Source organism: Osmerus mordax, chromosome 3, assembly GCF_038355195.1.
Source record: "Osmerus mordax isolate fOsmMor3 chromosome 3, fOsmMor3.pri, whole genome shotgun sequence".
NCBI classification, from domain to species: domain Eukaryota; kingdom Metazoa; phylum Chordata; class Actinopteri; order Osmeriformes; family Osmeridae; genus Osmerus; species Osmerus mordax.
The window spans coordinates 5,454,645-5,478,948 of NC_090052.1; the positions used below are offsets into that span (position 1 = coordinate 5,454,645).

General features: G+C 42.9%; 1 protein-coding gene and 1 long non-coding RNA gene across 2 annotated transcripts; both read right to left on the reverse strand.

Moving 5' to 3' along the window:
- Positions 1-5,173: 5,173 nt before the first annotated feature.
- LOC136941197 (uncharacterized) lies at positions 5,174-8,927 on the reverse strand. The gene is made up of 4 exons (XR_010876454.1): positions 8,518-8,927; positions 6,509-6,560; positions 5,693-5,785; positions 5,174-5,568 (listed from the first exon to the last, which is right to left on the reverse strand). It is a non-coding gene; the product is annotated as an uncharacterized lncRNA (long non-coding RNA).
- A 1,247-nt stretch (positions 8,928-10,174) lies between these two features.
- On the reverse strand, positions 10,175-24,049 carry scaf1 (SR-related CTD-associated factor 1). The gene is made up of 10 exons (XM_067232550.1): positions 23,989-24,049; positions 23,290-23,343; positions 23,039-23,152; positions 22,589-22,668; positions 22,350-22,450; positions 18,516-22,208; positions 18,340-18,422; positions 17,960-18,250; positions 16,187-16,315; positions 10,175-11,220 (listed from the first exon to the last, which is right to left on the reverse strand). The coding sequence occupies exons 2-10, from the start codon at positions 23,341-23,343 to the stop codon at positions 11,062-11,064; spliced, it is 4,704 nt and encodes a 1,567-aa protein (XP_067088651.1). The 5' UTR covers positions 23,989-24,049; the 3' UTR covers positions 10,175-11,061.
- Positions 24,050-24,304: the final 255 nt, after the last annotated feature.

A 24,304-nucleotide genomic window follows, 5' to 3' on the forward strand; every position in this document is an offset into this window, starting at 1 on the left:
GCTACAGTTCTGCCGGACACTCTCCCTTAACATCATTTTTTGCTCCAAACACAACAACAGTGGATGATAAAACAACCGCTGCTGAGGTGACCAAATTATTTCATGCTCTGAAACATCACCACTCTTACAGGAGTTTAGACTGCAGTTTAAGACTGTTGACTTACTAAAATGACTAATGTTATTGTCTTAATTTCATACTAATGGCCCCCATTCCCTAGCCTGGTCCTAACCAGACCCTCGTACATTTCATTTGTACAGAGGGTCTGGGATAGCTCCATTGACAAGCGTTAACTTCCTTGAAGGTGGGTACTCTGTTGAAGTTTAAAACTATTGGATCTGCCCAGAGCCACTCTGATCTGCCATAACCAATCGCTAGCGTTCGCCTTAGCCAACTCCTTCACCACGGAGCTAGCTGCTGTAGCTGGAAAATCAAAATGTTCCCGAACCCCGTGGGGAGTAGGGCCACAACATCATAACCACCAACAAAGCTCAGCAAGGATTGTTCTTGCTCCGGCTTTAACTTATGGATATTTGGCAGCGTTGCCACAACCGCAGAATAGCTTCGCTCGCATCTTTCTCCACCGCCATTACTGAACTACAACTCAAACTAGTGCACAACATCAACGTCATCGTTCTCAGCCACTCCCTCTGTTCGCTGATTGGACCTACAAAAAATGTGTTTCTGAAAACCGACTGATGCACTGAAATCCCAGACCTAGTACAGAAGCAAAATCCAAATTGAGCGTTAGTACGTAGGAAGGCAGAGCCAGGCTACCCATTCCCCCAGTCAACAACTTTTTGGGATTGTCCTCCTTTTTGGACCCAAGAGTCCTCCTTTTCAGGGTCATGCTTCTGGTCACCCTAGCTAGAGCTAACTTGCGACCTTGAATAGCTGTTAAACCTAGAGCTAATTTGCTACCTTGTTAGTCTTCTGTTCCATACCGCTTCGGGGAGGTACTGTACAATATACCGACGAGAGGCAGGTATAACGACAAGTTAGTTAGCCTAGCTGTTAAACCCCGGCTAACCAATGGTTGCTCTCCAGGAATTATAATCCTAGTAACCAGATGACGGGATGAGTTGACGAGTTGTTTTGGCTTTTGTTCTGTGGAATGTAATTGATTTCCACATAAGTCTTGAATGAACACAGAACAAAAGCCAGCTATTACTTACCAGGCAGATGAGTGTGTGTATGTGTGTGTATGTGCGTGTGTGTGCACATGCCTAACCCTCTCCTGGAGACATCAATCATCGTAGATAGGGGCTTGACGTCGCTGGAATCCAACAATGGTTGACATCGAGCCTGGGTCTGTCCAAACTTGATGATGATGTCCAGAGTGCGAATTATACAATGACAATCGGGGAGGTCAACTTCTTCTCCAGGGCGTGTATCGACCCCCCCGACCTGTTGTTTTTACCTCTTTTGGGGGGGTCCAAGTCTTAATTAGGGGGGTCAGACCCCCCCAAACCCCCTGGGTTTCTAAAACTGAGACAAATGGGCATTACCATTTCCGATGTTGCCACAAAAGAGATATTTGATATACACTATAAAGAGAATGGGTCTCATGTTTTAAAATACTCTGGGCCAAATGTTGAAACCTCTGTTACACAAGATGAGATTAAGCCAAGTGACAGCGTGTCGAACACTGGAAGCAGAGGGTCTGGCAAGCAGAACTCTACAAGATCTAGGTCCAGTGTCTCAACAACATCATCAGCACACATAAAAGCTGAAGCTGACATGGCTGCTCTCATTGCATGACAAAGGCTTTTAAATGACAGACATATATTTGAAGATCAAGAGGAGCACCTACAGAAAAAAAGAACAACTTGAACTTGAAGTGGAAATAGCATCCATTATGCATCCATGGCTAAAGCGAAAGTGCTAAGATGCTCTGGAGTGTCAGCAGTCGCGGAGCCAGAGGGTTGGCCGGGGTGGCACTGGACCCCCCTGATATCGGACTGGCCACCCCAGGTGCCACCCCAAAATGTCATTCGCTATCCCTGGCAATTGGATGCTGATTAACATTTAATTTATCTTGTTAAAAGAAGCGTTTCTTTTGACATCTGGCAGCGCATTTTTTTCAATCAAGGATATTTCCACAGTTCACCAGTCAAATCACTACGCCAGCGTCTGATACAGCGCCAGAAGACAAGAGCATCATATTACAGTTATCATTTTAAGGTTTAGCATTGGGGTTGAGGCTTCCTGAACAAAATGTTATGAAAGTTGAGTTGCTGGGCCTCAGAGCCATATTACAGTTATCATTTTAAGGTTTAGCATTGGGGTTGAGGCTTCCTGAACAAAATGTTATGAAAGTTGAGTTGCTAGGCCGCAGAGCCATAGAAAAAGATGCATATTGGCAATTTGGTTCCATAACAGATTCAGATAGGAGAAATATGTCTCTGTTTTTGTTTAGCACTTAGCACTACCTTAGTAGCTAACAGCGTAGTTGTACTGGTGTAGTTGATTCAATTTAATTTTTTTCATTTTCATAGCACACTTTTAAACAACAACAGTATCATTTAGCCATTTGAAATCTATTGTAATGACCTGACTAGGTCAGAAAGGAACAATCATCCAGGCATAAGATGAAGTTCCCGAATTGACGTTTATTAACCACAGGGTACACAGGCTACTAGTAAGCCAAACAGCTGTTTGGCCCTAGCCCATGCTAAATGAAAGAAAGGTAGCCCACACAAAAATAGTGACCGTCTCTTGTGAAACTCAGACGTAACAGAAAGAACAGACGCTAAACCTGGTCTTAAAGGTGACATGACATGAAAACTTCACTTTAGGAGGTTATTTAACATTAATATGAGTTCCCCTAGCCTGCCTTTGGTCCCCCAGTGGCTAGAATTTTCGATCGGTGTAAACCAAGCCCTGGGTGTTCTTCTTCGCCTTTCAGAAAATGAAGGCTCAATTGCTCTGTTTGAAAATCTCCTCTTTGTTACGTCACAAGGAGGAAGGTTACCTCCCCTCTCTCTGCTTTGCCCGCCCAGATAATCTGGCGCGCCCATAAGAAACCGAGCTACGACCGTGCAAGTGTTTTTATCCTCGAGAGACATCATGGCTTGCAAACGAACGAAGCATTACATTTGCTCAGTTTGGATGTACAAAGGAAAACAAAAATCTTTTTACAGTTCCTTCATCCGAGCCTCTAAAGACCCAGTGTCTTAATTTTATTTTCTCTGGAAATGCGCCTACACAACTTCTGTTGTAGGCGCATTTGTTTTGTATGTCTGCGCCAAACACTTAAGCCACGACTGTTTCCTCAACTTGAGCTAATACAAAACTGGCCTTGCTGAAATTAAATTCTGGATCAGTACTAAATCTCCTTCGTCCAGCTACTAACCTCGGACAAGTAAGTTAACCCTCGTGCTGCCTTCGGGTCACATGACCCAAAGGTTCATAACGAACCATCGTTGTGTTTACCAAATTTTACCCAATACAAAAACAAATAAAAATAATTTTCTTTTAACCATTCCAATGTGGGGGGTCTGAGACAGCCCGACAGTTAAAAGAAAATGCTTCACTTTGTTTTTGTATGAGGTAAATTTGTCGCAATACGAAGGTGGGTCACAATGACTTATGGGTCAGAAAGACCCGAAGATAACACAAGGGTTAACTAACGCTATATCATTTTGTAGCTTTACTGTATATGGTTACCTAGCTTGCTTCCCTTAGAATGTGGCTGTAACATTAGCTCTGCAGCTAACAGTTGAGTTACTGTCGCTAATGTAGTTAAAGGTAGATAGCATCAAGTATGTGTGTGAATACACATTCTGTAACGTGAGTGTTGTACACTTCTTTGTTATTTGGATAACCGTTCTGCTGTTGGTGTTATGGCGCGCGCGATATCGGCCTTTCCCCTCATTGAAATGACTGAGTGTGTACCTCTGCAAACCAGGGTTATCAGATGAGAATGGGCAAATTCGAGGCATCTTACAGCAACGGGGCTACAGCCATTGCGATACATCCATTGTAAACATTAGCGCATGGTGCCGCCCCTCCGCTCCTCATTAGCATTTAAAGCTACAGACACCAAAACAGCGCGTTCTGAGGAAAGCTCCTTGTGGGACTGCTAGTAGTGGCTGTAATTCTGCACCAAGGCTGAATTTCGGGAAAGAGACTTCTAATACAGAATTAGGGGACCACTAAGGCCTATATAAAAGCATCCAAAAACAGCATGTCATGTCACCTTTAACTTCGAATGCGCCAACCCCCCTCCATGCCCCTTCGCCAACCACCAGGACGCCCGGCATCCGGACATTCCGGGCATTCCCGTGATTGGCAGACAGCAGGTTGATTGGCATGTCGGACCCCGCGAAAACTACTGATAAACAACCAACTAACAGCCTAACATGTAACACATGTCTTTCTGTGTGGGTCGCTACATTATTTTTGTACTTTAACTGCTGAGATTCCTTGATGAGATGCCTTATCAATCTATGAACGTTACAAAAGATTAACACTGCAGTCAGCTAGCTACCCTGTTTCCTATTGTATAATGCCTGTTTGAAATAGGTATTTCAGAGTAGGGCTAGCCATGATCTAGTAACTTAAAGGCTGGTAGTTGATTGAAGATAATAATGGGGTTATGTTTAAGATTGAGATTGGATTCAAATGTGAGTAATTGGATGTGTAGGCCTACATGTTATTTTTGATTGGGGTTCAATTCAAACATTAAAAGAAAGGGTGAGATAGCAGACTTCTTTAAAAAGCTGAGCAAACAGGATCAGGTGGAAATAGGCCCAGTCCTTGCACCAGCCCAAGACCTCAGAGCAGCTCCCTACCGGAGGCTACAGGCACGAGGTCAGAGCATACTAGGCAGACAGTCACATGCCAAGTTTAGCTTGTGTTTGTAGGCCACACATGTAAGCCTACACAAGTTTTTTTTCCGATTAAGCCTCACTTCATAATGTTGGTTGTTGATTCATGTGTTCTTGTTTTGATGGCTGTGGCATTTTTTTGTGTGAGTATACATTAATAGTTATGTTTTAATGTAAAAGAAGGATCTAACCTCTAACCTGGTTAGACCCAGAGAATATATTCATGAAAACAGAGTGACCAAAGACTCTCCAGTTTGTGAGTAGCCTACAGTACAGTGTGTAAGAAAGAAATGAGTTGGAATTCAGATGTACAAACACAGTGTATTCATAGTAATTGTAGAATTTGATTAAAGTAACCCTAGTGTACCATACTAGGCCACACTGAAGAACTCACGCTTAAGTGAATTTGAATTTCTATTTCTCATCAACAATAATATTAATAATTTACACTGCTTAGATGCCAGGCTAAGGTTACACACACATTTTCAGTCTTGGTCTGTGGACCCCCTGAAGTAGCCCTGGCCACCCCATATATAATAGTCTGGTTCCGCCACTGCTTACTGCTCTCTTCGTTTGTCGTCTCTGCTCTGTATTTTCAAACAAATCGATTCCAGTGTTATCATAATCCTCTGACATTGGAGAGGAGGTGAGAGGAGCTTTTCTTTGTATGGTCTGAAGATCTCTTTTAAGTTTGTTGCCCATTGCAATGTTGGCTGCCTTTTGGGATCCACTTGTGATCTTGTAAAAACAATATTTTGAAAGCAAACAGGCAAATCATGATTAATACTAATATTATTAATACTATTCTTTTTCAGAATAGTATTAACGATACTCCTACATTAGTAAAATAATCCAAACATACTTTTACAGCCAAAGCAGTTTCTTGCCCTTGACTGGTCTTCCAGATATCTTCTCCTCTCTTGAAAGCATCCCTTTTCTAAATCTTTGTACACATCTGTAAGTGCAATTATAAGGGGAAAACAAACAAGACAAAAGGCTATAAAAAAAATTGTTGAACTATACTATGACAACACAGAACTCTAACAAAAGCTGAGTGGTTGGTCAGGTCAAGACAAATCTCTTGTATGTGTGGTCATGAGTTGCTGGGAACAAATCAACTCTAAACTATTTCTCATATTTGAGAAATGGTTGTTTTACCTGATTATTAGAGATATAAAGACGTAAACATAAGGATAGCAAATAAGACCTTAAACAATGGCGTTCGCATAGAACGCTTTCCAGCTCTCGGTGCCATCAACCTCTACTTGTAGCCTACTATACCTTAAAATGGCAGGAGGCCTACGTGAACAAAGAAATTGGCTAGGCCTTCCCAAAAAACAGCCACAAATACACATTTTGAGAGAAAAAGGTAAAGTTTATAGGGTTTATAAAGCCTATGGCCAGTATGAACATTATGAACCACATTTTTACTGTTCTGGATCCACAAACTACATAGATAAGGCCGATTGACACAATGCTGTATATGTCACCTCTTGTTGGATGCAGACACACATTTTTTAAATGGTTAACAAAGCAGAGTGAGAAGCAAGCATGTCTTTGCCTCCATGTAAATTAATACAAATTACCGGTTATCATATTCCAGAATGGCTGCGTCAACAATATCACATTTTGATAAGAACAAGACCAACATTTAAAGGGTACATATCATAATATTTACCTCCTCTGGTTTCAGAAGGTTAGACACTCCCAAAAACAGCATGCCATGGGACCTTTAAGGCAAGCAGAACACAAAAAGATAGTTTTGGTTTTTGAATTTTATCAAAATGTGGTTTGCTTCTGGTTTTGTTTTTGTTCACAGGTTCAAAGCCTTGATATAGATTGTTTGTAACAATATCCTTCAAAGATGGATCTACTCCCATCTCCTATTTGAAGGAGCGCACCACCGGAATAATCAGAAAATGAACTTGATCCAGCACTGAAATTGAAAGGGAGCAGATGATTTACTTTATTTGTAAATCAGTAAACTAAACAGATCAAATCATTTTAAAACAAGGGACTGATTGAACTGGATTTTCTAAGAACAGTAGAATGTCACCTGCAAATAAAAATGTGGTGTAAGGTATTTCTAATTGATGTGGAAAGTACAAGTTCAGATTGGCATACATATATTTTAACTACCAGTGAATCCAATAACAAATAATGCAAGATACATGTTTCAAATCGCCCTTAGAAGTACTGGAAATAATATGCTACAGTACTGTAAAACACAGACTACAGTTTTCACACTAAGGAATACTCTTACATTACCCACCATTTACAGAACACCCATCCTATGTATAGTCAAGTTGTCATCAATGAAGACAATCGTTTGGGCAAGTTCTATTTTATTTTTCAAACTTGTAACATAGGTATTCTCTCTAATCAAATGTACAGTTAAATAAAACAAATTAAATAAATGAAAACTAAATATAACTTTTACCACACATTACATTCATTTGGATCAAGCCTGTCTTGAGCATTTGGCTATAGATTCTTGTCCACATCACAATGAATGTCATCATTGTTCATACACCTTGGGAAAAACCTTTTGGCATTGCGAATCCATGCTTGACATTGGTCAACACTAATTTCATCACATGCCTCATCCATGGTCTGAAGGAGGGTGGCACGCGCTCAAGGGGTTGGCAATCAACTTCCATCTCCATGCTGAAAAATATTTCTCAATAAGGTTGAGGAAAGGAGAGTACGGGGCAGATAGAGGGTTATGAATTTGGGATGTGCCTGAAACCAGGCTTGAACCACCACTGCATGGTGGAACCTGACAACAACCGGACACAATTACCCAGGTGACCCCTTCACTTTAACAGCCCAGCTCAATTTCTCACTCCACATCTCATTGAGATGTGGAGTGAGAAATTGAGCTGGCCGAAGTAATGGTATATGTCCTATCACACCATCTTCAGAGATAACTGAGCACAGAGTGCGAATTATACAATGACAATCAGACTATCAACCACCCCGACCTGTTGTTTTGACCTCTTTTGGGGGGGCCAATCCCCCCCGTAATTCGAACCCTGCATGCGCGCAAGGAGATGTTTCCTTCACGTTGTCCAGGCACTTGGACAATGGCCCATTGGCTATTGAGGTTCCGTCCACGGTGACGAGTTTTGGCCAGGTTGTGTGAAGCTGCTTCATCAACAAAAATGTACTTGTGATGGTTCACATCAGCATCAAGCACCATGTGTGGTTACATGTAATTTAGATGTTCATACACAAATTTTATTTGTGTAGTTCTTAAAACTATATACTGTATACATATACTGTATATAGCTGACGAACCAATTTAAAATCTATAGGTTTACCTAACAGTTCATTGACTAACCATTAAGAGCAGTTGGATTAAGTGTTGTTCAAATGTACTATTGTAATTACTGTAATTTTGTGTGCTGTACTTAGTCAATTGAATATGTGACTTATGTTTGGAAAAAAACATCCCTTTGACAATCTGCTTTGAGTTTTGTACTAAGGGTGTGAAGTTTTACAACACACTTGAGATAAAAGTACTACCAAAAAAATCTACAAAAACTGTAATTATCTCGGCATATCAATTACATAAACCTAATCAGTTGAATACAATATACACAATTATATGTAGTTTGGCATATGACCACATTGACAAAAGTTTTAAATATAGAAAATATATTGTGCATACAGTAGCCTACATACCTGAGGTAACTGATGTTCCTCCCTCCATCACTTCAAATTCCGCCTGAAGGCTTTGAATCTGGCTTTGCATTGCTCAGGTGTTCTTGAGACCCAAGACTAAAATGCACAGACAGGAACTGTTAAATCCTTGCATGTACTTCTACCCATAGACATTTGTTGAAGTTCAGCAAAAAAAAAATCATCTGTACTTCTATCTCAGCCTCGTGAATTTGAATTATCTGCACCTCTGCATAATTACTCTTTTTCACACAACCCCCTTTTGCACCATCGGTGCAGCTGGTGGTGAAGCTGGTCTCACCAACCTCTGGATCACTTGTGAACAAGACTTGTTCGATTGCCAGTGTTAGACTGGTGTAGCACACAAGTGCGTTAGCAAGTAAGCCAAAGCCTTTGCCGTTCCTTGTTCAGAGCGAGAGTCGGATAAACAAGGGTAGTGTGAAAGAGAGATGGGATCGAGGCATCTATAAAGGGTCAGTCATGTAATTGCCTAAACTCAAGAAAGAATTCAGGATGAGTAAGATATAAACATTCTGGATACAAACCTTTTTAGTACAACTTTGACTTGCTCTTTCACACTGAATTTAAGCATATGATTGAGAATTGAACAACCCTTCACATTGCCAAGTAACTTCACAATACTCTACATTCTATTAAAATAACTTCAGATGGTAGTTTTAATGGAATTTGAGTCAACTTTCATCCAAATCTCCTTTTGGCATCCAAATCTCAACCCTTTCTCCTCTGACCAAGTATACAAACATCCTGTAATTTCAGCATCTGTATACAACTTTGTGAACGCAGGCACAACTCCCTGAGGGCCAGGGAGGGAGAACGTACAGCACAGGAAGCAGTAGCCCTGTGCTTGGACAACTCAGGAAATTCACATCCTGCCAACCATGACTAAGGGAAGACACAGAGCAAATAGTCAATATTTTGGAAGATTGAGACCCCATTTTAAATATGTATACTATCCTACACTGCTAACACCAATAACACATTGATAGTCAAAAGTAAGTTTTGACCATCTCTAGCAAATGATGAGATACCATAAATACTTAAAGGGCAATTATGTATTTTAAGAGTCTTCAAACATGACTATAATACCACCTACAGTAGGCCATGTCTCAGTCCAATGGGTCTACTTTCTTGTCATTCATTCTACATATAATTTGTGTTCAAGAGTTGTAAAACATGCAAATATATCAAATAGACTTGAAATGGGCATAATAACAGTAGTAACGGAGACTTGCAATGTTATGCAATTTCTAAATTCTTGAGATGTGCGAGCAAAACAGGAAGGAACCGGATCAGTGAGTTGGCCCTCATAGACGTAAGACTTCTCAGTCCCCAATCTCTCCCACTGTAGTTTAAGCTTTGTACATACAACCAGAACATTAACAAAAGGAAGTGTGATCCTGAACTAGTCACTGTTTTGTAAACAGACGAACATTGTTTTCAGTGGGGATAATGCAGAATTGTCTTGCTTTTGTACATATCATGTTTTAGTAACTAGTTCTCTTTTCAGAGGAAGTTGATCCAGTATTATAGCAACCTCTCAAAATATTTCTACATTCAACTGTACGTTGTACAGTGGTTGTATGGTGCTGCCATCTTGTGTCCCATAATTTATTTTCAGTAAAAAGACAGACAAAATAAATATTTTCATAAAATGCATACATCCGTTTAATTTTCTTTTGGATAAAAATGTATGTGACGTTTGATATACAATTTTGGGTTTTAGGGTTTCCTGCAAAAACAAAAAAACAATCACTTTGTAAACATGAGCCTCATTGCAGAAATGGTAAAAAGAAAGACAACAGGGAGCTGTGTGATGAGTTTAAATCATCAGTTTCAACCAGGTTTCTCAGTTGTATTTTTCCAACCCTCATGACGTAAAGGCAATTAATTAGACAACACCTGTGATTTTAGCATCAGTGGGGTGAACAATCATTTCAGCCAATTGAGTGGTTCTGGATGAACCCTAACATATAAAACTATTAAAATAAGCAAAGTAATTCTCAAAGAGGAAACACATACACACACACAAAAACATGCACGCGCCCACACTCACACAGAGGAACAAATGTAACATTTCTATTTTGACCCATTCAACCAACCAAACATTAGACCCGACTTACATCCAGGTTGAGCTTGAATACCATTCAGAAAAAGAGAGAAGCAAAAAGAGGAAGGGGAGACATTTTCTGTAGTGTACTTACAGTATGTACAGTGTGTGTGTGTGTGATCTACATCTCTTCCTCAAAATGGCAAGTTTTAATATAATGCGTGTGTACATTTAGCATTTTGTCTACTTGATTTTGTACTGCAAGACAACAGGTTGTAGACGTGATGGGGTTAAAGGGGTACATATGTAAGTATACAAGGGGACAGGGGAAAGGGTAGGGGGTGGGGGGGAGACAATTGTCACTCAATGGCCTTAGTAGGCCCAATCACGTGCAGGGGAATGGGGTATGAGAGTGGGGGGCGTGGGGAATAGTCCAAGGACCAGTAGAAGCCAGTGCAGGAGTGACCCCCATCGTCTAATCACGAGTAGGAATGGAAAGCGCCCTGCTCCCTCTCCTCCCTTTCTTCCTCGTCCATCTTGCGGCCATGCTTCCTGAAGTACTTGTACCTCTGCACGTAGAGTTTGACCAGGTTACTAACTTTAACTGGGTTGATCTCACCTGTGCGACTGTGGCAAATCTGAAAGAACAGAGATCACATCTCAGCTATCTGTATTAACTATTTCTGAGGGTGATGACCCCACAAAGGACAGTTGACCATTTTGGATGGTCAACTTCTAGAGTTTTATGATGTTGTGACTTGGAGAGAATGCAGCATGAGAGTTCTTATCACCTGAGCTTTGGAGCATCAGGTTCTGAGGCTGGGTTGTTTCAACTATGATTATATCGGGGCGTCAGGTGGCTGAGCGGTGAGGGAAGCGGGCTAGTAATCTGAAGGTTGCCAGTTCGATTCCCGGTCATGCCAAATGACGTTGTGTCCTTGGGCAAGGCACTTCATCCTACTTGCCTCGGTACTTACTGTAAGTCGCTCTGGATAAGAGCGTCTGCTAAATGACTAAATGTAAATGTATATCGTCTTAGGAGTGAGCTAATGATAGGAAGATTGAAAACTGTTTGTTTTCCAGTTCAGGAGATCATTGTGTAGGAGAATGTGACTGACGTTTATATTGATTGATTGTCGTTTAGAGACCAGATGCTTGACAATTCCAGGGCACTCCTTTAAATATCGAAGCTGAAGATGGCCAGGGTATCAGAACATGTGAGAAGCTGTTTGGGAGTGTGCTACTTCTGATCATCTGATTCATGACCAGGAGTCCGTTCTTTGTACGTCGCTTATTACATCCGAGATGACATCATCTTGCTAATCATGATCTGGCTAATTGGATTCTTCAAACACTCTTGTTGTTTATAATTAGTATAGCTGGATTGCGTTGGTCTAAAAGGGGGTATGTATCAATAGTAGAAACCTTGATCAGCCACGCTGCTATTGCTCACATAAGTCTATGGCTGCTCACCATGGCAAAAAGTGCACCCTGTTTTTTCCGCAACAGAGCCAAACAGAGCAAGAGCTTCCTCGAAGGTTACTCCGAATTTTAAGATTTAATCAGAACACCAGGGTACACCTCAAAGTCTGCAAAGTCCAGGAGAGAGGGCTGGCAAAAAGTAGCAGACCAAATTAAATGTATAGTAGTGATCACGTTAGATGTTTTATCGCTTATTACATTAGGCTAGGCCTATGTTTCTGTATTTTCATAATTACTTTGTTTATCATCTTTAATGTCATATAATGTAATGTGGTTTCAACAAATTAATGATGTAAATGACACCCTCACAAATAAAAACAATAGGCTATCTCTCAAAAAGTAAAGTATCGCGCTGTGCTTCAAGGGGTGATTGACTGTTCCTTAAGGTCTCCGAATAGGGTATGTAACATTGGTTGGGCTGAAAATGGCTCAGGTGCTGTTCTATGCCGCCTGATACATCCAGTGAAATTTTCCCGGGAAAAGACGCTAGGTTTTCTCCTTTTATGATATGCTGATGAATATATAGATGAGCTGCGCGCTGATTGGTTGGTTTACAACGACTGAAGCTGCGGAGCAAAGACGCAACACGGCCAACAGCACTCACTGAAACAACGAAGGTGGAGACTTGAAATAAAAATGAACAAATAAATCTATTGTGTCTACACAACACTGTTTTCAACAGATTGACTAGATATCATTTGAAATGATTACATTAGTTTCCACTTCTGTTGTCGAAGCAAACAGGATCGACTTAGGTGGGTAACGTTAGCACTACAGCTTAGCAAACAAACTATCGTGATTCAACTCAGCTTCAGTTAGCTCTAGCTATCTTGCTGAAAAATAGATCTGGACAAACATGCATCTTGAATTGTAGATTTACATGACAACACAGGTCATTTGAATGAAACAGTCAGGAACATGAAATAACGTTAGCCCCATTTCCAATAAACTAGGCTAAATCATCACACATTCTACCTATGCTCTTGCGTTAGCAAGCTAAACTAGAGAGGGTACAATTTCTGGGGAAATTGTAGGGTGTGCTTGCTTGCGTCGGTTGCACAGGAGTCCGTTTTTGGATTACATTTTTACAACTGATATTTCTCTATATTTTATATAAAAATGCATACTTATTATTCATAAAGATTACATAGAAGCATTTTTTTGCTGCTCATTTACAACTGAAAATACAAGTGAAGTGTAGAATGAAATAGATATCTTCTAATCAAAACGAATAAATTTGGCAGACCGGTGTAAAAATTGACCTAATCTCTATGACTTAAACGTCCTTTAAAGTTTTTCCCTTCTCGAGATATTTTAAGGCATTTAGCCTACTCATATTGCATTCATTAACGAATAAAGAACCCCCTTTGAAGATTATTCTACGACGTTACCGGCAGTAGAAGATGGAATCGCGATTCAGACAGTCCCATCTGCTAACTGAAAATATGGCCCCCAAAACGTAAATAAGATTGACATTTATTTAGTGGAAAATCGCTCATTCATAAAAAGCTCAGTGGTAGCGATCATTGTCAGTAACAACGCAAAATGCGATATAGCCCTGTGTGGAGAAGCTGCCCCGGTAAATTGTACTACTACGGTACAGTAGTAGACTACTGCTGTGTTCGTCTTGGTAGCGATTGCGTTGGTTGAATTGGATTTAACGTTCCGTTGTACGGTTTAGGCTGAAATTAATTATTTTCATGAACAGATTGACAACGTTTAGGCTGTGGCAATGAAGTTCAGGTTAGTAGTTAGATAGACTTTTGATTTAAGTAAGGGGAGTGCCGAACATGTTCTGTCGCCGTTTGACTTCCTAAACAGCTGTGTACTGTAGCTAGATGTTTTTGTAGTGTGTCTCGCGTAAGCTACAGTGTTGCAGTGAGCTACACTGGTTTGAAACCACAGGTAATGGTAATTTCACCAACAAATCGTTTACTAATGTCAGAATAAATCCTACAACGAAAATGTATATGTGAGGAATGTTTATTTTAACGATTGAAAACAGATACATCATAGACCACTGTAGTATGTGTTGCCCGGGCAACACAGGCTAATGTCATGATGCTAATATTCCAGTGAAATAGTAGACTACTGTTTCCGAAAGTAGATGTACTTCCTTAATAATATCAGCTTATATTGTACATTACACATCACAATTGTGTGTCATATCACAAAGTAAAATGAGTAAATATTTATCACCCTGGCCTCTTTGCTTGTGGCGTTTCTGCAGCTGCCTTGCAGTAAAGCTATAGTTAGCCTAGCTATCCCCCAAGTTAACAGATGCGAAACGAATGTTCTGCCAAAGGTAGTCACGCGTGTTTTCGTGACGTTAGTGACGTAGTGACGTTAGTAACATCAGTGACTGTGGCTAGCAAATTAGCCACCGTTAGCTTCACTTTTCGCCACAAACTCAACTTAAGCCCAAACCATGCAACGGAATGTAAATTCCAATAGAAGCAACTCAATCGCTACCAAGACGAAACTTTTGACACCTACGTTGTCTATGTAGGCCAAATATTGACTGAGTTTTAGAGGGGCAAAAATAATAATAATAATAATAATAATATATATGTGAGAGAACAAAGGTTGTGCCCTTGCCGAAGGCAAAGCACACCCAACTAGTTTACATGCCTACAGTCTAGGTGTTTTCGCTATCTAGCTGTTCTTGCATTCCTTGTAAATCAGCGTTAATAAATAGGGATATTCCCATAGATAAACATCAGCCATGCCTGTCTAGCGTCTTGTTCTTTGGGAATATGGTGAAAAGTGTCAGGATTCCCGGTACAGCCTGGAACACTGCATTTACGGTGCTCCATTTTCAATATCTTGAAAACTTATTAACTTTCTTATTTGTAATTCCTGTGGAAGTACACAGCAGAGCGCAGCTAGCTAAAATTTTTTGGAGATCTACGCAACCTCCGTTTATGTTCCTGGACCAGAAAACCAGAGGGAGGGTAAATGTAAATTTTGGGGCGTGCCAAAGTTGATGCTGCAACTTGTGACGTTCCAAAAGCTAGCGTTTGCAAGTTGCAGTTTCAAAATAGTAGTGAGAAGTGACATTTTGATAGGAAAGAGGTTTCAATGGACTTTGAAGTTCACTGTATGTCTATTTTACACACCAAACTGTCATTTTTCAACTATGACAAGGTAAAATCGGTTTGGCAATCAATCTCCCCTCTAAGGATCTATCACACAATGCGCGATTAATTAATTAATTAATCATGTCTTGTCCGTAAAAACAGACAAGACATGGCTGTGACAGACTTCCTGTATCACCTCTGCTTATAAAGCTGCAATCAAATCTTGTTTACATAAAATAAGCCTGCTCCCGAGCAGGTTTAAGCTTTACATTTACATTTAGTCATTTAGCAGACGCTCTTATCCAGAGCGACTTACAGTAAGTACAGGGACATTCCCCCGCGGCAAGTAGGGTGAAGTGCCTTGCCCAAGGCCACATGGTCATCTGGCATGGCCGGGAATCAAACTGGCAACCTTCTGATTATAAGCCCGCTTCCCTAACCGCTCAGCCACCTGACTTGTTGCTATGACAGCAAGCCCAGAATGAGCTTCGAAGAACTGAACAATCCAAGATAATGACAAATCGTCAACAATCCAATCCAGCTAACCGAGTTAGCGACATACGAAGAACGAGCCCCAGGTGTTTTTGTGTTATTGTCTTATGTTTGTGTGTCGATGATGGTTACGTTGGTATAATTATATAACCAACTATAGTGGTATAGTTGGTTTACGTTATTATATTACGATGTACTTCAAATAAAAAGAAACTTTATAATCCACCCAACTCAGTTTAACGATTGATTCTCCTAACCCTTGTGTTATCTTCGGGTCATTCTGACCCATCAGTCATTGTGACCCACTGTCGTATTGCGACAAATTTACCGCATACAAAAACAAAGTGAAGCATTGTCTTTTAACCGTTGGGCTGTCTCAGACCCCCCACATTTCAAAGGTTAAAAGACAATTATTTTTAGTTGTTTTTGTATTGGGTAAAATTGGGTAAACACAACTATGGTTCGTTATGAACCTTTTGGTCATGTGACCCGAAGGCAGCACAAGGGTTAAAAAAACAGAACTCAAAAGGGGTTTCCAGTGTAATGTTACCTTGTGTACTGCTTTCCTCAGGATGTCTTTATATTCGTCTTTGTTGATGTCCTTGCGCTGATAATAGGGCTTGATGGCTAGCTTCACCTCCTCCACTGCTCGTTCCTGGGTATGCAGCTTCTTCAGGTACTGGGGGAAGAGAAATACACGCAATTTTACTGCAACATCCTAACCTACTTGTGAAATGTAACATTAGAGATCAAATCTGTAAAGTTGCTTAAACAAGAGCGGCAACAGCAGCCCATAGTCATCCTCATCTGACAATTAGCCAAGTAAATCCACTAATCATTGTAGCTCTGGTTCCAGCAATTTAGCTGTAAGGTTGTTGCTATGGTTTCTCCACCACTTGCAAACCATTGTGGCATATGAACTAACTTAATACTTCCCTACAGAATTGTTTTCCATTCAAATCTGTTGGGTTATTTCTTAATGGTAACCTACTAAATACACAGTTGTAAATACACAATTAGTTGTTGCTAATAATAGGTTACAAGTGCATCAGCGATGTGGCTAGCGAAATAATCTACATTTACTACCTAGGTGAGACATTTCTGCTCAGTTGAAAAGAGAAATACTTAAGGAAACGAAGTTAACATCAAGACTTAATTAATATTTAAACTATTTATTATAATTAACATGGCAAACCAATGTTTCAATGTTAAAAGCCAATGCAGATCCCACTTTTACCTCTGAGCTGAGAAAAGTGAGATCCTCCTGTATTTTTATCTAGGTTGATTAATGTTTATCAATGGTATTGTTTTTAGGATTTGGCCTAATAAAATAATGTTAGCTTTTTGGCGGGAAAAAAGGGAGACGGTGAAAATGGAGAAACCCAAATTTTGAGCACAAATGACGGAGTTAATTTTAGAACTAATGTAAACATAGTTTGGAGAAACTTTATTTGCACAAAAGGTTATGTGGTTATTTATGTTATGTCATAGTGACAATTATTTTCTTTAAATGTCTTTATGGATTTTATATGAAAGCCCTACACAGTAAACAATAAGCAATATTTCCTTTTTTTTATTGAATAGTTAACTAGAGAGAGGGTAGAATTTCTGGGGAAATTGTGAGGCGTGTTTGCGTCGGTTGCAGATGGGTCGGTTTTTTAACAACTGATATTTCTGTATATTTTAACCTTTAGATGAGTGGGTTCTAAATATTTCCGATGGTCCCCACAGCACAAGTTATTTTTCCGAAACGGTAGCTAGCTAGCTTTAGTTAGCTTCTGGGCTAAGTTACCTAGCATAATACTCATAGCAAGGCTGCTACCATGCAAGTGTTACTTGTTAGCCTTCTCATTAGTACATTTTGAAACCATACTAAAGCGTTTGTCGCATAGTTTTTGTCTATGTGAAAATATTCCGTTGGAATGTTCGAATCACATAAGCGACATTACGCTGTGGGACCTGCATTCGAACAATCACGTGTGACGCTACTTTTTAACGGGTTAAATAAGTATGCATACTTAGTATTTTTGAAGATGGCATAGATTACATTTGTTGCTGCTCATTTACACTTCAAAATACTAAGCGTGAAGTGTAAAATGAAAGAGGGTTCTCTTGCGTCTTGATTTTTTACGGGTGGGAAGTTTCCGTAAAAATCAAGATATATATATATATGAGAGAAGATATAGGTTTGTGCCTTGCCAAAGGCAGTCACACCCAAAATATGCAATAACCGATAGCAGTACTCTAGAAGGGACCTATTTGCATTTTTAGGATTCCTATTAACATTCTAAATATGAAATGTTTAGAGTTGGATAATTTTCACCTTGTCTGGGTCTTTACTCTCGCTGTCCCAGCCAGTCTCACTTGAGCCCCCAGTTACCCCTGAAAAACCCATTGGCAATGGCGGAGGTGGGGTCTGGGCACAACCCATGGACATGCCAGGAAGCAGGTGAGAGGGAGGAGTTTTGGTGCAGCCGGGGAGAATGAACTGGGCAGGGGTGGGACCGGAGGTTGGATGGAGAGAGGGAGGAGGCGGGATATGTGAGGTGGAAGAGGAGGAAGATGAGGGCGGGGCGAGCTGCTGTGACTGGTTCTGATTGGCTTGAGAGAGGATCTAGAAAGAAATCAAGACAACATTTAGAGAGCCCTCTTAGACTTAAGAGAAATTCGAGAGACAAAATACCATGCACACAATTCACTCACCTGGCTCGTAGCTTGAATAAACTCTTGAGCTTTGGCTCTACTGGCAATATTTGCTTCCTCCATCTTGAACAGCAAAGCAGTCACTGTAGTAAGAAACATACACAATTAGGACTTCTTATAAGAAATGACAGCCTACATATGCAGACATATCCAGACAATGTTGTGGACAAACTCACATGCCAGAACGCCGCCAGCAGTGCAGTCCACTCCTGTCTGCAGACTCCATGGGAGCGGTGGCGCTGCAGGAGGAGGTGGGGGGGGGGGTGGTGGCTTGTTGGTTGAAGAGGAGGAGACAGAGGAGGAGGAAGACGAAGAGGGGTCTGTCGAGCAGGGAGGGAGAGACAAGGAGGCTGGGGCCGATCCAGACGAGGATGAGGAACAAGGGGGCGAGGCCAGGGGCTTTGGGCCGTCGTCCACTGGGAGGGGCTTCATGATGGGGGTGGACTGAGATATGCAGGTGCCCTCCCCTTTGGAGGCAATGAGCAAAGGAGGGCTAGAAGCAGGGGGGTTGGGGGTAGTTTGTGATGGGCAGTCCTCAGGAAGGAAAGAAGGCTCAGGGGTTTTGCAGCTGCTGTCAACAGTCTGTGAGTCTGGTGAGGAATCCCTTGCATCTCGCAAGGGGGGAAGAGAGGGCGGGGGTGTGTGGGTGGGTGAGGATGAGGGTGGAACAACACTCATAGAGGACGACGATGACGAAGAACAGGGTAGAGGACCGACTGGACCAGTGTGAGGACTCGAAGCTTTCCCTCCACTTCCAAGCCCTGATTGAGCCTCAGTAGAGGCTCGGTCCCAGCCTTCTATACTACAGTTAGCCTTTCCAAAATTTTCATCTGCAAGGCCCCCAGCCACTTCCTTCTCTCGTGCCTTCTTCCCTAGGCGACGCCTTCGCTTAGTCGCCAGGGAGGACGAAGGTGAAGAAGCTGAGGAGGATGTTGATGTTGTTGAGCTGGGCTTAGCTTTTTTGGACCTAAGCGCAGGATTGGATAAAGAAGGAGGGGGCGCGATCAGGGAGTTGCGTTTTCCTTCCTTGCCAGGGTCCTTGTTACGCCCGCCTAGTGACAGCGGTTCTGTGCATGGCTTTAGGAACGGAGACCTACTCTCGTTGTCCCTCCGGAAGACCACAGCAATAGAGCCCCCGACCACTTGCCCACAAGGACCACCTCCCGGGCCACCTGTCCCCAGAAGATCCATCCCTAGCTTCCCTGGGCCCGCTGAGCCCCCAGTGGTGCTGCTGACGCCCTCCCGCACGAGCACCGACACTTTGGACTGCATTTTTCCTTTACGGCTGCCACTCAGCTTCTTGGACCTGCTGGAACGACCGGACTCCTTCTTCCCCACTTTCTCTCCTCGCTCTTTCTCCTTCCCCAGCTTGTGCCCCCGTTTGGTAGAGGGAGTGGCAGGTGTGAGAGAGGCCTGCCCTGAGGAGGCAGCAGCCTGGGTTGGTGAGAGAGAAGAGGAGAGACCCTTGCTTTTAGGTCGAACGGATGAGGATTCCGACTGGACAGTTTTCTTGCCTGTACGCAATTTCTTCTTGAGGTGGTGCCGTCCAGATTTCAAGGTGACCTTGGGTTTAGGGCATGGGGCAGGTGGCTCTGAGGGCATGGCCGGGGGTGGAGAGTCCTCCAAGGAAGGGTAGTCTGAGTCTAAAGCCTCGCCGTCCAGAGATAACATATCTATCTCCAGCTTGCCAGAGTAGCGGTCTGATTCGTAACCATGGTAGTGGTGTAGCGAGGGGGATCGGCTGCGTCGGCATGCGCCGTCTTCAGCCTCGTCTTCTGAGTGCCGCCGCCTCTTCTTCTTCCTCTTGTGGGGCTTGTCTGAGCCCTGGGCAGGGCTATGGGGAGAGGTCAGGTCCAGTGGAGGTGAGCTGGGAACCGTTGTGGTCATGGTGGTAACTGTGATGGTTCGTTTGATGGCAAATAGGTCGGAACCATTCAGGTCCTGGATGGACGGTGGAACCACAGGCCGACCATCTCGCCGCCTATCTCTCTCCCTGTTGCTTTCCCGGTCTCTATCTCTTTCTCGCTCCCTATCCCGGTCTCTTTGCTCTCTGCCCCCTTTGGACCTTTTGGAGCTCCCTTTTTCTCTGCTGCTGGAGTCCCTCTCTCCATCCCTCTTTCTTCGACTGGAATCTCCATCCCTTGCTCTTTCGTCTCTCCTTCGATCACCGTTTCGGTCTCTGTCTCGATCCCTCTCTCGTTCTCTTTCTCTGTCTCTATCTTGTTCTCTGTCTCTTTCTCTGTGGTGGTCTTCAGAAAGACTCGACCAGGAACGTCTACTGTGTGTCAACCGGCCAGAGGAATTGTGGGAGTGGGGGGCCTCAGGGCTGCCTTGTCGTCTTTTCTTTCTTTTCCGGCTGTTGCTTCTGCTGCTCCGTCCCCTGTCTTCCCTGCTCTCCTTCTCCTCTCTCTCGTTCCTCCGCCCTCTCACCCCGTCCTTCCTTTCACTACTATCACCTCTGCCATTTCCCTCCTTCTCTTTCTTTTTCTTCCTCCTCCGCTCTTCTTTCTCCCCTAACCTTCCTTCCTTCCGCTTGCGGCGCTCTCTCTCCTTGGAGCCCTTGGAGGACTTATGAGCCTTGCCCTCCTTCTCTACAGAGAGGGGAAGGGTGGTGGATGGGGGCGATGGGGAAGGAAGGGGGAGTTGTGGCAGGGGCTGAGGCGAGAGAGAGGAGGAGGGGCAGGAGCGGTATCTTTCCTTTCGCCGGCTGACCAGCTTCCTCCTTAGGTCTCCTACCCCGACAACCAAGGGCTCAGCTTCAGGTTCAGCATCCCCATCCACTGCCGCAGGCGCAACCCAATCCCCCTCTGCCATCACCGACACAAAACTTTCTCCATCCAGCACCCGGAGGATCCTCTCTGGTTTGGATCCACCCAAAAAGGGACTGCCAGATGGGATAGAAAGAATCCCTTCGTTGGCTCTAGCCCTCTTCCCCCCGTCTCTCTCAGTAGCACCAACAATCTCACCCTCCTCTATCTCAGAGTGATCAGAGTCTGCGTTCTGCCTCTTCTTCCGTCCTTTGCCACGCTCTATTGTCCTGTTGGCCTCCCTGTCCAGTCTCCTCCTGAGGGGGAGAGGTAAGGAGCGAGGGGAGGTTGGTGCAGTGGGAAGTGTATATGTAGAGTCGGGGGGGGCCTCGTTCTTTTTCCCTTGTCCCCTCCTCTCCGCAGCTCTTTCCATCTCTGCCTTCCTTCTTGCGCCTCGGGCTTCCCTGCTCTCACTGCCACCGCTCTCATCCAATAAGTCCTTATCCTTCATCCCTTCATTCTCAGAGACTGGTGACCCAGTGGGTTCAAAGGGGTCATATTTCTCACCTTCCTCCTCCTCTTCTTCTTCATTAACAGCTACACCACCCTCTCTCTCACCCTCAGTGGGGTGGAACGGATCGTAAATGTCAGTCTCACCCCCTTCTCTCTTCCCATCAACACCAAAATGGGGTGTTGAAGGATTAAGAGACTGATTGGAGGATAAAAGTGGAGGAGCAGATTGAGAGGGAGGGGCTAGGGAGGCAGAGGTTGAGGAAACCACATCACCTGTTACGCTGTTGGAACCTCCACCTTTTATCTGGCCTTTCACATCATTGTGGTAACCGGTCACCGTGGCACTGGGAGAAGAGGATGAGGAGGAAGGGGAGGATGAAGGGGAAGAGGGAGCAGATGAAGGGGAGGACGGTGAGGTGGAGGGAGAGGAGGGAAGGGGGCTCTTGACAACCTCATTAGTCCTGTGTTGAGCTGAGGAAGTAGGCCTTCCTTTTAAGCCTGGGGTTCGAGTTAGGTCCATGACCCACGGAGATAGATGGGCTGGGGGCCGACCACAATCCAGTGATTCCTGCAGCCTGGAGTTGACTCCGGACAATGGCTGCAGCAAGGCTGCAAGCACACAGTCAGGTAAAAATGCTACATATAAAAGGATGAACACTTCATCCTCACTGTTTCAGCAACATTTTCTGTCTTTTGTTTCTGTTCATGCAGTAGATAAAAGTCTAGGGGGTGTTGGATATTGGGACTCACCTGTCTTTCTTCTGCCTACAAGTGGGGCAAACAAGGACAAAATGCAGAGCGACGAGCCCTCCACTCCAACCTCAGCTGTGAGCTCCAACTGTAGGTCTGAGCTGAATAACAAACAAGTCACATACAAGGTGACTCTTCTACAAAATGTCTATTGGACATGCATAACCCTAACCAAAAGACACACAAACTGGCTAACAACATAAACACACCATCAACCATGCTCAGTCCCTTGCTCTTACCTGTTGAGGAGCTCATGTGGAGAGCAGTTAAGGGACACCAAAGAGGGGGTAGGTCCGGAGCTTGAAATTACAGTAACTCCCTAAATGGGATGGGGTCACAGATGAACTAGCTTAGTTGCATTATAAGCACAACGTTGTGTGTGTAAGTGCACACAAACATTGGTCACTTTACTTACACATTTACAGTTAGGTTTAGGTTAATCTAAAATATTCTTATATTAGGTTATTCTCAGATAGGCCTATTAGGTGAATTATTCTATATTATTCAATTGTCATTGATACTAATAAGAATATCTTATATATGATTAGGATTTAGATGATTTATTATAGGCTTAGACAGGCCGCTAGAAAACTGTCAAGACGAGCAGGACCGAAAAACTTCTGTAGCTGTACTACAAATGGCAATAAACCTGAAACTTAAACATTAGTTATTACAGTGCTATCACATACCAGCTCACTCGACTCATCATCAGGGGTCTCCCTGTCACCTTGAATACACCTTAATCTTTCCCTGGTTCTGTCTTCATCCTTCTCCACTTCTTCCTCTTTGGAGTTTGTGTCAGCCTGTATGTGTGCAGGGATGTTATCCCATTGTTAGAAATGTAGAGTGAAGAAATTATCTTCGAGTGTCACAATTCCAGAGCTTAAAGCTCTGACTTGTTTTGGCTTGACACTCAAGCAATTAAATGTAGGAATTATACCTTTGTCTCAGGAATGTTGGCCTCCACTCCATCAATTTCCTTCTCTAAGACCATCTAGGTAAGAACAGTCACTCGTCAGCGCACACAGTTCTAGCATAATTGTGCTGCTTTTCCAGGCACTGGGTAGCCCGGGTACTACAGGATTGACAAGTGCCGCTGCTAATCTAAACATTGGCCACACATTTTAATGAATGTTGCCAAATAAAATATCTGCACAGTTAGCTAGCAACGTATCAGAAATTGTTGTAGGTGCAGATGCCTGGATTGGACTATGTAGGCAGATATCCCGAAAAATAGGTAGGCTAGCTCTAGCATCCTCGGATTCAACCATCCCATCCTTTTTTGACACTAATCTTTGCAACGTTGATCTTTTTCAGTTACTCAATCATGTAGCCAGCCACATCAATAATCATGAAGAGTCCAAACGCAACGTGCAAACGCCATCTATATATTTGCAACTAGCCAGATTTCGTGCTGATGCTAATAGTGAAATATTAACGTTAACAAATTAACGTGGTGCTAGTAGCGGCGTTGCTAATGCTGCTTGCGTTGCTAACACACCTTGTTAGCTAGCTAGCCAACAACACACAGTAAAGGCATACTGTTTCTAGATATACCAAGAATCCATTGTACAGTCTATTTTACATTTACTTAAATGTACGTAGATTGTCTGTTCATAACAACCCTCTTCCAACTTACCGCTTGTCTTTAAAAGCCAGGCTTCTAAGTTTTAATTGTGTATTTACAGTTTTTTTTCTTTAAGAGCACAATAAAAGGCCCATCCCATCCATGGCCTCCATTTTACTTTCCCAAGTACCGGACAGAGGCTGATGGGAAATGATGTTCGTCTTCTTCTTCTTGAGGTTATGGCTGTTGCAACCAACGTTTCTGAAGTGCATTCCCGCCACCTACTGTTCATGAGTGTGTGGTCGGTTAAGCATTCTCTCAAAATAAACCAAATCAGCACAATTAATCAATAAAAAACCTTCAATAAACAAAATCCTTACCTCCACCC